Genomic DNA, 15,817 nt, shown 5'->3' on the forward strand with positions numbered 1-15,817 from the left:
AAATCTAGGTAAATTTATCATGAGGATAGTTCACTCAGGCTTTGAAAATTTATGAGGACATATAAAATGCGATAATAATTCATATTGTGTAGAATAAAACAAGCGCACTATGGTAAACGCAGTAAAACATAAATATAGATAAAGACAAGTGTGCTGGAAAATGAATAAGACAGCTGGAAATTTAATTTTGTCAGTTAATGGTGAGCAAGGTGATAAGGAGAGATGAGAATAAATAAAAGACACCACTTTAGAAAAAGATATCAAGGAAAAGGAAGTGAAGGATAATTCAATAGGATGAACCATACAATTCATTGATAATAATACAGAGGGGACATACCAGTGCAATTTATGAAATGTATGCTTGTATAATGAAAGGGAATAATTAATAACAGGCTAAAACATGTGACGAGCTAAAATACATTAATAATTCATAGAGGGTAAGCTTAATTAATCATACAGTGCTAAATTCATTAAAGTTAATGAGAACCATGATGGCCCATGAACAGTTAATGGGATAATAGAAGGAGAATAAGAAACAGTGGTATACAAAAATAATTGTGACGGTATGGACGATAGAGAGATAGCAAGGGTAAATTTAAACAACGAGAAAAAGAGGTTAGAGGGAGAGAGAGGGTGATGGAACCTTTTCATAAGTATAGTAAATATATTATAATAAAAACAAAACATCAAGCATTTGCAGTAGTGGGGAACAACAGAATTGATTGTGCTGCAGGGATGAGTAATTAATGAGGCTTCGAGAAATGAAAAGGAGACGGAAATTAAAGACAACTAGAAAATAATACAGACAGGGCATACCAGTGTAGTTTATGAAATGTATGCTTGTATAGTTAAAGGGAATAATTAATAACAGGCTAAAACATGTGGCAATCTAAAATACATTAATAATTCATAGAATAAAATTGATTAGTCAAACGGTGTTAATTTCATAAAAGTTAAAGGAGGAGAGAAGGTGATGGAATCATTTCATAAGTATAAAGAATATATTATATTAAAAACAAAACATTAAGCATTTGCAGTAGTGAGGAACAACAGAATTGATTGTGCTGCAGGGATGAATAATTAATGAGGCTTCGAGAAATGAAAAGGAAACGGTAATTAAAGACAACTTAAATAGCATGAGTATTAATCGAAAACATGAAGGTGTACAATAATTAAAGAGAAAAAAAGAACAAAAAAGGGTCGAGAATGTAAGAGATGGGTAAGAAAAACAGATAATCAAACGTCTGTAAAGTTGTTGGTGAAAGGCAAGATCATGGCCACCATGCTGTGCACGAACCCCAGCAGTTTGCAGAAAAGGCTCCAACGACGAACCCAGAGGACAGAGGCTGCTTAAACTCTGTCAATAGTGGTCGGGCTGAGTTCCTCCAGGTAATCCGATAGTAGCTGTGGGTCAGTAAAGTTTTTGGTCTGGTTGTTGATCGTGACCCGCATCGTGGCAGGGAACAGCAAACCAAATTGAGCCTTGAGCTCTCTGAGCCTCGGACGGTAGGTGAGGAGCTGCTTCCTTCTCTGCGCTGCATTTTTGGTAAGATCAGGAACAAATAAAATTGTGTGGGTATCCAGCTTGAGAGGAGATTTCACCTTAGCACGCTGCATAACAGCAGAAAGTTGAGTGTAGCGGAGAAACTTTACAATGATGGCTCTTGGATACCTGGCGTTCGTGGGGCGAAACGAGGGGACCCTGTGTGCCCTTTCCAATTCGAAATCGCGTGAAAATTGTAAATCCAGGATATCAGGGATTAGCTTTTCCATAAAAGATAATATGTCCGCTCCTTCTTTGCCTTCAGGGATCCCAAGCACACGTAGGTTATTTCTACGTGATCTAAGCTGAAGGTCTTCGAGATCATTTTCAAGCTGTGGCATTTTTTTCAGTTGCACTTGCAGGCTTTTAATGGCTGCTTGAGAAGATGTTTGCACTGCTTCAACATTATCCAGCCTAGAAGACAGTTGTGCAAAGTCCTGTTTCAGCTCAGATAGGTCTTGTTTTATTTCAGAGGTGTCTTCCTTCGTATCATTGACAATTTCTTTTATGGCACACAGCTCCGTGAGGAGCGCATGGTTTGATTCAGGATCCGATTTGTCTTCAGTTGCTTTTTGAGGCGTTGTAGGTTCAGGTTTGTGTCGTTTGCCTACCTTAGAAGTAGCCATCATAAGAGGTGAAAGCAGAGGGCTAAAGATATTGAAAATCCACAAAGGATAAATATGATTATATTTCGATTATTTTCCTTGTATTGTCAGAGCTCACTGATCACGCTGCCATCTCCTATCGCGCCCTCTAGCGCCCCTGGGAAATGCCTTTTAGCGAAGGGAAGGATAGTTTTAATTTGTGGGGGGGTCTGGTGGTATTAGGGTTTGAGGAATTCCAAGAAAGAGGCGCATTTAAAGTGGACCCTGGTGATTATTGGAAGCCAGTGATGCTTGGACAGGAACGGGGAGACATGGTCAAATTTACTTTTAGTGAAGATGAGCTTGGCCGCGGCATTCTGAATCAGCTGAAGTCTATGAAGGTTTTTCTTAGTTAGGCTTAAGTAGATAGAGTTACAATAGGCCAATCTGGAAAAGATGATGGATTGGACAAGGAGGGTAAAATGTTTTTGATGGAAGCAGGATCTAACTTTCCTCAGCATGTGAAGGCTGAAAAAGCATTTTTTTTTACCAAGGATTGGAGGTGGTCATTGAAGGACAATGTGGAATCAATGATGACGCCCAAAACATTGCTCGAGAACTCAAGCTGCAGAGTGGAGCCAGAGGGTAGTGGGATGGAGGTGGGTAGTTGGTCTAGTTTTGGGCCGAGCCAAAGAAGTCTTGGGAAAGTATAGGGAAAATAATAAATGGAGATCTCTTAAAGGGGAAGTGGGTGGATTTTGTAGGCAGCGAGTACAAGCTTTTGAGCCCACATGGGCACAGTATCAAGAAAGTACTATAGTGTTACTTTATCTCAAATAGACATTCAGAATGAAAGGGAAAGACATCAACAGTCCAACAATCAGAGAAAAAACCCCCAAAATGATTTTCTTACAGTGACCCTCTTTGTCTTGGTTACTTTAAGGACATAAAATATATCCAAGTGGGTCAGAGTCCAGCATCCCAGGGCAACAATCTCTAGCAGAATCCCCAAATGTTAGATCCATTTTTTGTTGCCCACCTAGGGATTAGCCATGGCTTTCCCAAAGCTATCTGACTAATAATGGTTTGTGGATTTCTCTTTTAGGAACTTGTCCAAACCTTTTTTAAACCCTGCATGGCTAATCACTTTTACCACATTCTTTGGCGATTTGTTTAGCTCCTACCTTTAGTTCTTCTAGATCAGGCCTTTCTTTGGCCACCACAGCAGCCAACAATTGATCCTCCAGCCCATCTCTGGTTACCAAAAAATTAATCAGCGTGCACTGAGCCTGCATTTCTGGTTTGTAATGTGGGTTAAATAATTTTGTGTGCAGAATAAGATGGAAATCTGGATGGTACTCCACTTCTTTATCGCCTATCTTGATAAACCTGAAAGGAAAATGACCTGTCAAGTGTCAAGACACAAGATGAATAAAGAAATCCTTTTGCAGTGTTTGCAAGAAATGACTTAGTAGTTTTAGGACCAACTGCAGTTGTCTGCTATTTTTCACTGTTCACGAATGAATCACAATATATTTACTAACTTCCTTTAAAATCTGAGAAATGTTTTCTATTCAGAGAATATACTTACTTTCCTTTTTTAATGGTGTTCCTTCCTAATAAAGGATCCAACACAGGCTCGACGGTCTCCTCAATGTTCTCAATCAATAAAATATCACCGTCGGACAATGATCGCTCAATGCTGTCTAAATAACTGTAAAGAGAACATTTTTCAGACATGTGCTGTGCCAACAATGATAATTGCATCTTGAAATAAGAACATAATAGCCTTCCTGGGTCAGACCAATGGTCCATCAATCCCAGTAGCCCGTTTTCACGGTGACCAATCCAGGTGTAGCAACATTCCATGCTACCGATCCAGGGCAAGATGATAATAATACGGAAGAGTACTTTCTCATGCAGAGTGGAATAAGCTTCCAATGTATCTTCAACCACAAAGAGACTTATGCCAATTTAAGAAACTGTTGAAATGTTATCTTTTTTTTTTTTTGTCATATGAAATATGCACTTTAATTTGTTGCTCTGGCAGATTGGCGAAGCAGCTAATATCTATTTTAGATACAGCACAGTTACTTACCGTAACAGGTGTTCTCCAGAGACAGCAGGTGATGTCATCCATGGAGCCCGGTATGGACAGTGGAAAGTGCACTGACACTTTAAGAGTTCATAAGCTTTTAGACTGCCTACACCTTGCAGGCGTGAGTGCCTTCTCTCCCGACAAAGGCTCATGGTACCTCAGTTCCACAAGCAAGCTAAGAAGCCAATCAGGGTAGGTGGGAGGGATGTGAGAATATCCACCTGCTGTCTCCACATAATGTTTGTTATGCTAAGTAACTGTGCTTTATCCTAGGACAAGTAGGAAGCATATTCTCACATGTGGGACTCCCTAGCTTATTGAAATAGAATGGAGGGAGAGTTGGCCATTAAGATGAAAATTAATTCTGTAATACTGCTTGGCCAAAATGACCATCTCATCTGGAATAGGATTCTAGACAGTAGTGAGATGTGAAAATGTGGATTGAGGACCAAGTGGCTACTTTGCAAATTTCATTAACGGGAATGGATCGTAAGAAAGCCACTGCCATCGCTCGAACTTTGTGTGCTGTAACACATCCCTCGAGTCGCAACGCAGCCCAAGCATAGGAGAAGGAAATACAGGTCCTGCGCCATGTGGAAATAGTTCTCTTAGTGACAGGTCAACCTAGTTTGTTGGGATCAAAGGAGATGAACAGTTGAAGTGAAGTCTTGTGTGGTTTAGTCCTTTGCAGATACTATGTTTCCCCGAAAATAAGATCTATCCTAAAAATAAGCCCTAGCATGATTTTTAAAGATGCTCCTAATATAAGCCCTACCCCAAAAATAAGCCCTAGTTAAGATCGACCCCCAATATCCCCCTCCCCCAATGTCCCTGACATCCCCTGACTCCATCCCTGACATTAGTGCTGAAAAAATTGGACTCATCGATTCAGCAACCCTCACCTCAGTGAGACCTGACATACCTCTGCTCCGAGGCCTCCTAAAGCAGCGGCAGCAGTGCTCAGAACGGGCTGCTTCATGGCCTTCCCTGCCGGGGCCTTCCCTCTGCCATATCACTGATGACCTCATCATGACACTGATGAAGAGCTGATTCTCCTAGATGAGAATGAGGCTTTGGAAAGACTGGAAGCACAATAGGTTGATTGAGATAAAATTTTGTGACAACTTTTGGAAGAAATTTAGGATGAGTTCAGAGGACCACCTTGTCATAGTGAAATACTGAATATGGTGGGTCAGAAAACAATGCTTGAAGTTTGCTGGCTCGATGAGCAGATCAAGAAAACTACTTTCCATGTAAGGAACTTGAGATGAGTAGACTCTAGTGGCTCAACTTGGCAAGAACTGCATTAACATCCCAAACAACTGGAGCTGGTTTCAGCAGAGGTTTGGAGTTGAAAAGTCCTTTCATAAACCTTGGAACTATAGGATGAGTTGCCAGAGGTTTATTGTCGACAGGAGTATGGAAAGCACTAATAGCACTAAGGTGGACTCTGACTGATGTGGTGTTGAGACCAGAAGTGGAAAGATGGGGAATCTAATCCAAAACTGAAGGAAGTGAAGAGAACACCAAGAGGTAAAACGTGTCCACTTCGGTTGATAGCATTGCTGGGTAGATGGTGTTCTGGATGCAACAATAATGGCTTGAACAGGATCAGAGAGATGTTTATGTAAGATTTGATATACCGCTCCTGCATTTTACTGACCTAAGCGGTTTACAATGTATCAAACTAAAACGAAATTAGGTACTTGAGAAAAACTCCCCTATCTGTCCCAAAGGCTCACAATCTAGCTAAAGTACCTGATAAACTAAAAATAAGTAATAACAACATATAATACATTTCCAAGATCAAAAATCAAAGAAATAGAAAATTAAAAACAAACTAAAACAAATTTAAGAGCGAGAAAAGTCTCTGAAGCGGCTGATAGCAAAATATTTTAGTGCAGTTTTTAATACACATCACAGATCTGTCACTGGCAGAGCTTGAGAGCATCAAAGAAATTAACATTTCTAAAACATATCCACTAAAACTGTTATATGAAACTAGTTTTTTAGCCCGTTACATTAACGGGTGCTAGAATAGATGTGTAGACTTAGGCATTTCTTTCTCTCTTTCTGTATGTGTCTTTCTTTCTTTCTTTCTTTCTTTCTCCCTTTCTTTCTGTCTCTCCCCCCTGTCCAGCAGTAGCTCTTCTCCCTTCCTTTTACCTCACCTCTGTCCAGCAGCACCCCTTTCCTGCTTCCCCTATCCAGCAGTAGCCCTTTTCTCTTCCGTTTACCTCCCCCTGTCCAGCAGTACATTAACGGGTGCTAGAATATGTGTGTGTGTCTGTCTTTATTTCTTTCTCTCTCTCTCCTTAGCGCTTTCTTTCTTTTTCCTTGGCTGTCCATCACCACCCCTTGCCTGCTCCCCCGTCCATTCTCCCTTCCTTTTACCTCCCCTGTGTCCACCACCACCCCTTCACTGCTCTCCTTATGCTGCAGCAGCCCTTCTTCCTTTGTTTTACCTCCACCTGTCCAGCAGCACCTCTTTCCTTCTCCACCTGTCCAACATTAGGCCTCCGTTCCTTTTTCTTCAGCCCCCCCTGTCCATCAGCACCTCTTTCCTTCTCCCCCTGTCCAGCTCTAGGCGACCCTTCCTTTTTCTCCTCCCCCCTCCTTCTTATCCCTATGATACACTTACCTTGCTCTGCCCCTGATCAGAGGTTCCCGACAGCCGCCCAGTTGCACCCATTGGAAAAGTTCCCTCTGCCGCATCCCGCACCCCTCCTGACACAACTCCCGCTGTCTTTCTTTCTGTCTGTCTCTGTCCCTGGTCCCCTTTGTCTTTCTGTGTATCTCCCTGCCCCTGTGTCTTTCTTCTTTTCTTTCTATCTCCCTTCCTCCCTCTGTCTGTCTGTCCGAAGCAGCATTCCCTCCCCCTCCATTTCTCTCCCCCCACACCAGTTCCCTGTGCACCTGCCCCTGTGTCTTTCTTCTTTTCTTTCTGTCTCCCTTCCTCCCTCTGTCTGTCTGTCCAAAGCAGCATTCCCTCCCCCTCCATTTCCCACCCCCCACAGCTGTTCCCTGTACAGCAGCATTAGAGTTTCCTCTAACCCCCCTTCCCTTTCCGCGGGCCCGACTACCTACCCGGCGATTCAAGCAGCGTGTGCAGCAGTCTTCACACGCTGCTTCGGGTCCTTCTACTGGCCTGATTTAGTCTGGCATGTCCCTGATGACATCATCAGAGACGCGGCAGAGCAAATCAGGGCAGTAGAAGGCCCCGAAGCAGCATGTGAAGACTGCTGCACACGCTGTTTGAATCGCCGGGTAGGTAGTCAGGCCCACGGGAAGGGAAGGGGGGGCGGCAAAGGACTTGGGTCATTGTAAGAGCCGGTGCGGAAAGTTGCTGGGCTCCTCAGTGGGAGTGCTGAGCGGCGGCGGCGATCCCTCTCCTCCGAGACCCCCCCCGCCCGCTCGCTCGCTCGCCCGGCCGCCTGCTGGAGGAACATAGATCGGCGGCTGGCTGTGGTCCCGGCTTCAGACTAAGCCGCGCATGCGCACTTCCTAGCTGCAGCTCACGGAAAATGGACGCACGCATAGGAAGTGCGCATGCGCGGCTTACCATTTTATTATATTAGATAAATAAACCCAAATCAACACGAATCAGTACAAATTAAGGCAGATTGCAGTCCCCATTCCATTATTCAATTCGGGAGAGCCAGTTGAAAAAAATGTGCTTTTAGATGTCTCTTAAAATTTTGAAATGAAAATCTGTTGAAGTTATACTGAAAGGTACCAAGCTGTCAAGTGTAGAGACTGCAGATTGGGTTGTAACATGGATCCAAGACTCTGTGTGAGTAGAGATGGAAAGATCTGTAGTGGAATCGGATCCTTGACTGTCAACTAAAGTAGAAGGGAGAACCAAGGTTGTTTGAGCCACCGAGGAGTTATCAGGATCATGGTGGCTGATTCTCTCTTGAGTTTGACCAAGGTCTTCAGAATGAGAGGGATTGGTGGAAATGGATATAGGAATTTGTTCGTCCAATCCAGAAGGAAAGCATCAGCCTCAAGACGTTGTGGAGTGTATTGTCTGGAGCAAAATTGAGGCAGCTTGTGATTGAGGGGAGATACAAACATGTCTATCTGTAAAGTTCCCCCATAACTGGAAGATGTGACGGAGTACTTTGGAGTTGAGGGTCCAGTAGTGTGGCCAGAAGAATCTGCTGAGTTTGTCGGCCAGAATATTCTGTTTCCCTTGAACATATATAGCCATTGTGAGGAATCGCCCAATTCCAGTTACGTTGGGCTTCTTGACAAAGGAGGAGAGAGCCCGTACCACCCTGTTTGTTGATGTAATACATTTCAACTTGGTTGTCTGTTCGAACTAGGACAACGTGGTTGGACAGAGCATTTTGAAAAGCGATGAGAGCTATGTGACTTCCAAAACCCTTGCATCTTGAGACTGTCCAGGTGAACCCCCCAAGCATACATTAATGCATCTATGGTGAGAACTTTTTGATGCGGAAGAACCTGATAAAGGAGACCCCTGGAAAGATTGACAGAGCTCATCCACCACTGAAGAGATTTTTGAAGTGGTGAAGTGACCCTGATCTTCTTGGATAAGAGGTCAGAGGCTTGAGACCACTGAGGCAACCTGAGATGTAGGCAAGCAGCAAGCAAATGGGGTAACATGGATTGTGGACGCCATATGATTGTAAGTCTCATCATCTTTCTGGCTGGCAGTGTTTGCAGAATGGAGACTTGATTCAAAGATGTTTATGTTTATTTAAGATTTGATATACTGCTCCTGCATTTTACTAATCTAAGCAGTTTACAATGTATCAAACTAAAATGAAATTAGGTATTTGAGAAAAACTACCCTATCTGTCCCAAAGGCTCACAATCTAGCTAAAGTCCCGAAGGCTCACAATCTAGCTAAAGATGAATTATATTGTCTTGTCTCTGTTGAAGATAAGCTTGTAACTGATTGGTGTCTAGTATGGCTCCTTTAAATTGAAGATGTTATGAGGGTTGTAGTTGAGACTTTGGAAAGTTGACTTAGAATCCTAGCTTTTGAAGAAAATCTATGGAACTTCTATCCACTTGGGTGTTGTCTATAGACCTCCGAATCAATTGCAGCAAATTGACAAAGAACCAATTACGGATTTACACAAGTTGGGAAAAATAGGGGAGGTGCTGTAGCTGGGTGATTTCAACCTGCTGGATGCGGACTGGAAAGTTCCATCTGTGGAATTGGAAAGAAGTAGGGATATGGTGGAGGTCTTTCAAGGGGCTCTGCTCAGACAAATGGTGACGGAACCCATGAGGGAAAAAGTGATACTGGATTTGATGCTCACAAACGGAGAAAGTGTCTCTAATGTCCGAGTGGGGGCCTACCTGGGAAGTAGCGATCATCATACAGTTTAGTTTGGTTTGATATAGCAGCCAAAGTGGAGGATGGCCACATAAAACCCAAAGTCCTGGATTTCAAACGTATGGACTTAAGTAGCATGGAAGAGTACCTGAAGAAAGAGCTGATTGGATGAGAAAACATGAGAAGTGGAAAATCAGTGGTCCAAATTGAAAGGTGCAATAAATAAAAATAAGAGAAAATAAAAATAAATAAAAATAAGAGAAAAAGGAAACTGATATGGTTCTCTAAGCTAGTGGCAGAAAAAATAAAGGCAAAAGAAGGGGTGTTAGTGAAATATAAAAAAACTCAAGAGGAGTACAGAAAGGAATATCGGATGAAACTGAAAGAAGTCAAGAAAGAGATATGTCTGGTGAAAGCGCAAGCGGAAGAGGAAATGGCTATAAATTTAAAAGGAGACCAAAATTTTTTCTGGTATATTAGTGAAAGGAGAAAGACAAAAAAATGGAATTATGAGACTGAAAGAAGGTATGAACCACTATGTGGAGAATGATAAGGACAAAGCAAATGTGTTAAACAAATACTTCTGTTCGGTATTCATGGAAGAAAAACATGGAGAAGGACCACAATTGTTAGCAAAGTTACACCTGAGAATGAAGTAGATACCACACCGTTCACGGAAGAAAGAATTTATGAACAACTTGAAAAATGAAAGTGGACAAAACTATGGGACCGGACGGAATCCATCCCAGAATATTGAGGGAGCTCTGAGAGGTTCTGGTGGGTTCTCTTAAAGATTTGTTCAATAAATCTTTAGAGATGGGAGAGGTTCCATGGGACTGGAGAAGATTGGATGTGGTCCCTCTTCACAAAAGTGGTTGCAAAGAAGAAACAGGAAGCTACAGGCTGGTAAGCCTCAATTCAGTTATTGGAAAAATAATGGAAACATTGCTGAAGGAAAGGATAGTGAAATTCTTAGAATCAAATGGATTACAAAATCCAAGGCAACATGGGTTTACTAAAGGTAAATCGTGCCAAACAAATCTGATTGAATTCTTTGACTGGGTGACCAGAGAATTGGATCAAGGATGTGCGTTAGATGTACTTTACTTAGATTTCAGCAAAGCCTTTGACACGGTTCCTCATAGGAGGTTCTTAAACAAACTCCATGGGCTGAAGTTAGAGCCCAAAGTGGTGAACTAGATTAGAAGCTGGTTGATGGACAGATGCCAGAGGGTGGTGGTTAATGGAATTCGTTTGGAGATTGGAAAGGTGAGTAGTGGAGTGCTTCAGGGATCGCGGCTGGGATCAATTCTGTTCAACAAGTTTGTGAGTAACATTGCTGAAGGGTTAGAAGGTAAGGATAGCCTTTTTGCGGATGATACAAAGATTTGTAACAGAGTGGACGCTCCGGAAAGAGTGGAAAACATGAAAAAGGATCTGCAAAAGTTAGAAGAATGGTCTAACATTTGGCAACTAAAATTCAATGCGAAGTGCAGTGATACATTTGGTGGGTAGAAATCCGAGGGAACCGTATGTGTTGGGAGGTGAGAGGCTGATAAGCACTGATGGAGAGAGGGACCTAGGGGTGATTGTGTCTGAGGATCTAAAGGCATCTAAACACTGTGATAAGGCGGTGGCTGTAGCCAGAAGGATGCTAGGCTGTATAGAAAGAGGAATAACCAGCAGATGAAGGGAGGTGTTAATGCCCCAAATATATCATTGGTGAGGCTGCACTTGGAGTATTGTATTCAGTTTTGGAGGCCGTATCTGGTGAAAGATATAAAAAGGTTTGAAGCAGTCCAGAGGAAGGTGACAAAAATGGTAAAGGGTTTGAACTAAAAGAAATATGAGAAGAGACTAGAAGACCTAAATATGTATACTCTGGAGGGGAGTTTATAGTCTATAACCCAGAAATATCAAAGAGATGACAAGTTAATTTAATCATGTATTTTTAATGGGTATAATTAATGGGCAGACTGGATGCACCATTCAGGTCTTTATCTGCCGTCATTTAATATGTTACAAAGGTCAGTTTGGTTGCCAAGCAAACTGCCTGAGATGTGGCTTTTTTTAGCTAATCATCTAGATAGGGAAACACTTGGAGACCATAAGTTCGAAGTGTTGCTGCTACAAACACCAGCCATTTTGTGAAAACTCTTGGAGAGGACGCTAGGCCGAAAGGAAGAACTTTGTATTGGTAATGCTGATGAGCTATTCGGAAGTGGAGAAATTTCTTGTGGTCTGGATGAATGGAGATATGTGTATAAGCCTTTTTCAGATCTAGAAAACATAGCCATTCGTTTTGATCTAGGAGGGGATATGTTGAAGGAGATAACATGCAGAACTTTTCCATGACAAGATATTGGTTGAGATTTTGGAGGTCGAATTTGGGCATAGACCTCTCGTCTTCTTTGGAATTAGAAAATACCTGGAGTAAAACCCTTGATTTTTCAAGGGTAGGAGGAACTTTCTCTATGGCATTGAGATGTAGTAAAGCGTCTATTTCATGAAGAAGCAGGGACATCTACTGAGATGTAAGAGAGGATTCTCTTGGAGGGTAGTTTGGAGGAATGGATTTGAAATGAAGAGAGTACTCCTCCTTTATTATTTTTAAGACCCACATATCATTGGTAATGAGAATCCATCATGGATAAAAATATTGAAGACACCTCCAATGGGAAGAGGAAGAGGCTCTAAAGGTATTATATGGACTATGCTCTCTAGAAGCAGGTCAAAAAGACAGCTGGTTTCTGAGTCGTGGATAGTTGCTGCTTCTGAGATTGTTGTTGTCTCTGTTTCTTTTGAGGTGGTAGTTTGGCTGAAGAAGAAGCAGGATAAAGTCTCTTATAAGAATAAGATGATGACTTCTGAGCAAGCTTAATAGATTGAGATTTCTTGGTTTTGTTAAGTTTTCCAATTCTGCTCATGCTGAGTCAGCTTTTGTGTTACAGACTCTACTTTCTCTATAAAAAAAACTCTTCTCCTACACATGGTATGTTGGCCAAGCGGTCTTGAAGATTGATGTCCATATCAGAGACTCATAACCAAGCTAATCTTCTCATAGTTTAAGTTAGGATTTTTATATACCGCCTATCAAGGTGATCTAAGCGGTTTTACAATCAGGTACTCAAGCATTTTCCCTATTCTGTCCCGGTGGGCTCACAATCTATCTAACATACCTGGGGCTATGGAGGACTGAGTGACTTGCCCAGGGTCACAAGGAGCAGCGCGGGGTTTGAACCCACAACCCCAGGGTGCTGAGGCTGTAGATCCAACCACTGCGCCACACACTCCTCACACTCCATAGCTAAGGCCATGGCAGAAGCTCTGGATGCCAGCTCGAATGTGTCAAAAGCAGTTTGAGTCATACACTTCCTGGTTTGCAGCAGGGCATGAGTAATATGTTTGAACTCAGGAAGATGAGCTGGTGGAATATACTGCTCAAATACTGATATCTTTTTCAGCAATTGCTTAAGACATGAAAAAAATTGTAATTCAATACTCTGTTGGATAGCATTGAAGTATGATATAAACGATGACCAGACTTGTCCATAATTCTGCCTTCATGACCCGGAGGGGCTGTGCCATTGACTCTGGAGCTAGATGACTTCTAAGGGTGGATTCTACCAGCAACGTCTGCTGTTGGAGTTGCGGTTTATCAAACCCTGGACATGAAAGAATCCTTTATAGGGAGTCTAGCTTCCTAGGAGCAACAGTTACTGATAGTGGAGTCTCCCAATTTTTAAGAAGAGACTCTTTCAAAAGATTGTGAAGTGGCAATTTCAAAATCTCCTTAGGGGGACTCATCAAAGTCTAATGCCTCCAGTAATTCATCCCTGGGTTCAATGTCTGCTTCTACTTTTACAGGAAGCTCTTTACCCAACTGCCTGATATATTTGGTGAAAGAGAGTCTTTCAAGAGGTGATCTTCTCCTAGGTGGTGGAGGAGACGGTTCTGAAGGTATACCATAAGACTCAGGAGCTGATAAATTAGTCTCCCACTCAGTCTCTGTGATCTGAAAGTAAATAGAGTCTTGGTCGAGGTTTGGAGAGGCTCTGCAATGACAGTACCGACCTGATGAAGCTGAAGATGGAGATAGTCGGTACTGTGATGATTTAACCGACGTATGCTTCGAGGTGGAATACTTAGAGAGCATCGCTGTTTAGATGAAGATCATCGATATCTCAATGAAGCTTTTCGGTGTCCTGATGAAGACCTTCAATGCCTCGATGCAGAATCTTGATGTGAAGGATGTCTGTGCTTCAATGGTGATTGATGCTCCAATAAAGAGGATCACCAGTGGAATGAGAGTGTTGATGCCTTGTAGAAGCAGAATGACGCTCCAAGTTCGACCATCGACTTGAGGAATATTGATGTGAAGCAGAGCGACATTTAGAAGCAGAGTCCGAAGCAGTACCTTGTGGCCTGTGAGAGCTACACTGGGCTGGTACCGATGAAGTCATGTGGACACTGGCATTGAGATTAGTTTGAACATGTCTCCAATCTATCTTTGCAGAAAGTCATCAACCCTAGATCGAATATCCTGCATCGATACCTGGGACTGAGTGGGTATCAATAGTGCAGCAGGGTGTCTAGGAGTGGGAGACCTCGAGGAGGATGCACGCCCAGTAGGAGACATAGCCTGCATGAAGGAGAATGCCGGCGTCAAGGTTTGGCCTGCATCGAGGGACTTGATGCTGAACAGGTCTGTGATGCCGGCTGAGAAGTGGTCGGCTTCTTAACAGGTTTTCCAGGGGCAGGGATGTCTTGTGCAGATGTCAAAGAACCGAGACTTTTCCTCCATAATGGAACCTAAAATTTTCTCCTGCTGGAGCTGACAGGCCTTCAACAAGTAGAATAATGAATACAGGTGTGCTCAGGCCCCAAACACTGGATACACCAGTTGTGTGGGTCGGTGATGGAAATATGCCATTGACACAGACAACACTTCTTAAACCCACTCAGTGTCTTAGACGTGGATGGGGAAATTTGAGCAGCTAAGTTAAACACAATTTTTATGAAAAATAAAAACCTACTGACACAAAATCGAGACCCCAGACCTCAAAAGAGATCTAAGGAAAATAAACAAAACAAGGTAAGAAAAGTCTTTTTTAAAAATAAGATTAAAGAAAGAAGAAAAAAAACCCAAAATCCAAAGGAAAGAACTTGTGAAATTATATCTCACAAACGAACGCGCTGAGGGAAGGCAACGCAGCACTAGAAAACACAACTTCTTTGCTCTGTGGAAAACGAAGAACTGAGGTATCCTGAGCACTCATCGAGTGGGAAGGTACTCGCGCATGCACGGTGCAGGCAGTCTTAAAGCTTATGAACTCTTAAAGTGCCGGTGCACTTTTCACTGTCCCATATGTGAGACTATGCTGCCTAGGATAAGGTAGACTTATGAAGAGTTTTGATAAGTTATGATGTATGAATGGTAAATCAATGTTTTTATTATGTATGTATTGCTGTAATCTGCTTTGAATAAAAGCAGAATATAACCAATAAACAATATCAAATGGAGATTCCTTTCCCTCACTTTTCATTCACACTACCCAAGATATGGTGCTGGCAAAGCTGAATCACTATCTTCTGCACAGAAAGGTCACCTCCTCAAGATTCTCTTATAATAACACATCCAATTTGATCTCTAGATTTTGCTTCACTTCTTCCCATATAGCACAGTTACTTACCATAACAGGTGTTATCCAGGGACAGCAGGCAGCTATTCTCAAAATATGGGTGATGTCATCGACGGAGCCCCGATGCGGAAGCCTCGCAAGCAGACTTGCTTGTAGAAACTAGAAGTTTCGAGTCAGCTGCACCGCGCATGCGCGAGTGCCTTCCCGCCCAGCACAGGGCATGTTTCCTCAGTTCAGATAGCTAGCAGAGAAGCCAATCAGGGAAGGTGGGTGGGTTGTGTGCCTGCTGTCCCTGGATAACACCTGTTTATCCCAGGACAAGCAGGCAGCCTATTCTCAACATATGGGTGACATCCATAAACAGTAATCCACTCAATCAGAAAAGTGCATTACTATATCAGTTTCTACTTAATTCAGGAAAAAGGCCTCGAGTATGGAGCACTGTAAACTACGCGAACTACATTAGTCGATGAGAAGATTGTGCGTAGGCTCCTTTTCTGAGGCCTTTTTCCTGAATTAAGTAGAAACTGAATTAAGTTGTGACCTCCAAGCTAACTAGAATGGGATGGTGGGAGTGTTGGCAATTTAGAAGAATTAATTTTGTAATACTGTCTGGCCAAAATGGCCATCCCATCT

The 15,817-nt window shown here is 42.5% G+C and overlaps 1 protein-coding gene across 2 annotated transcripts in view; it reads right to left on the reverse strand.

The window, feature by feature from the left end:
- Positions 1 to 15,817, reverse strand: part of DNAH17 (dynein axonemal heavy chain 17) — a 954,442-nt gene that overhangs the window by 108,054 nt on the left and 830,571 nt on the right. For both annotated transcript variants that reach the window (XM_033960179.1, XM_033960181.1), the window contains 2 exons: positions 3,719 to 3,841; positions 3,312 to 3,516 (listed from right to left, as the gene is read on the reverse strand). In XM_033960179.1, the coding sequence (XP_033816070.1) occupies positions 3,312 to 3,516; positions 3,719 to 3,841 (328 nt within the window). The remainder of the gene's footprint in view (positions 1 to 3,311; positions 3,517 to 3,718; positions 3,842 to 15,817) is intronic.

Source organism: Geotrypetes seraphini, chromosome 10 (genome assembly GCF_902459505.1).
Source record: "Geotrypetes seraphini chromosome 10, aGeoSer1.1, whole genome shotgun sequence".
Classification (NCBI taxonomy): Eukaryota; Metazoa; Chordata; class Amphibia; order Gymnophiona; family Dermophiidae; genus Geotrypetes; species Geotrypetes seraphini.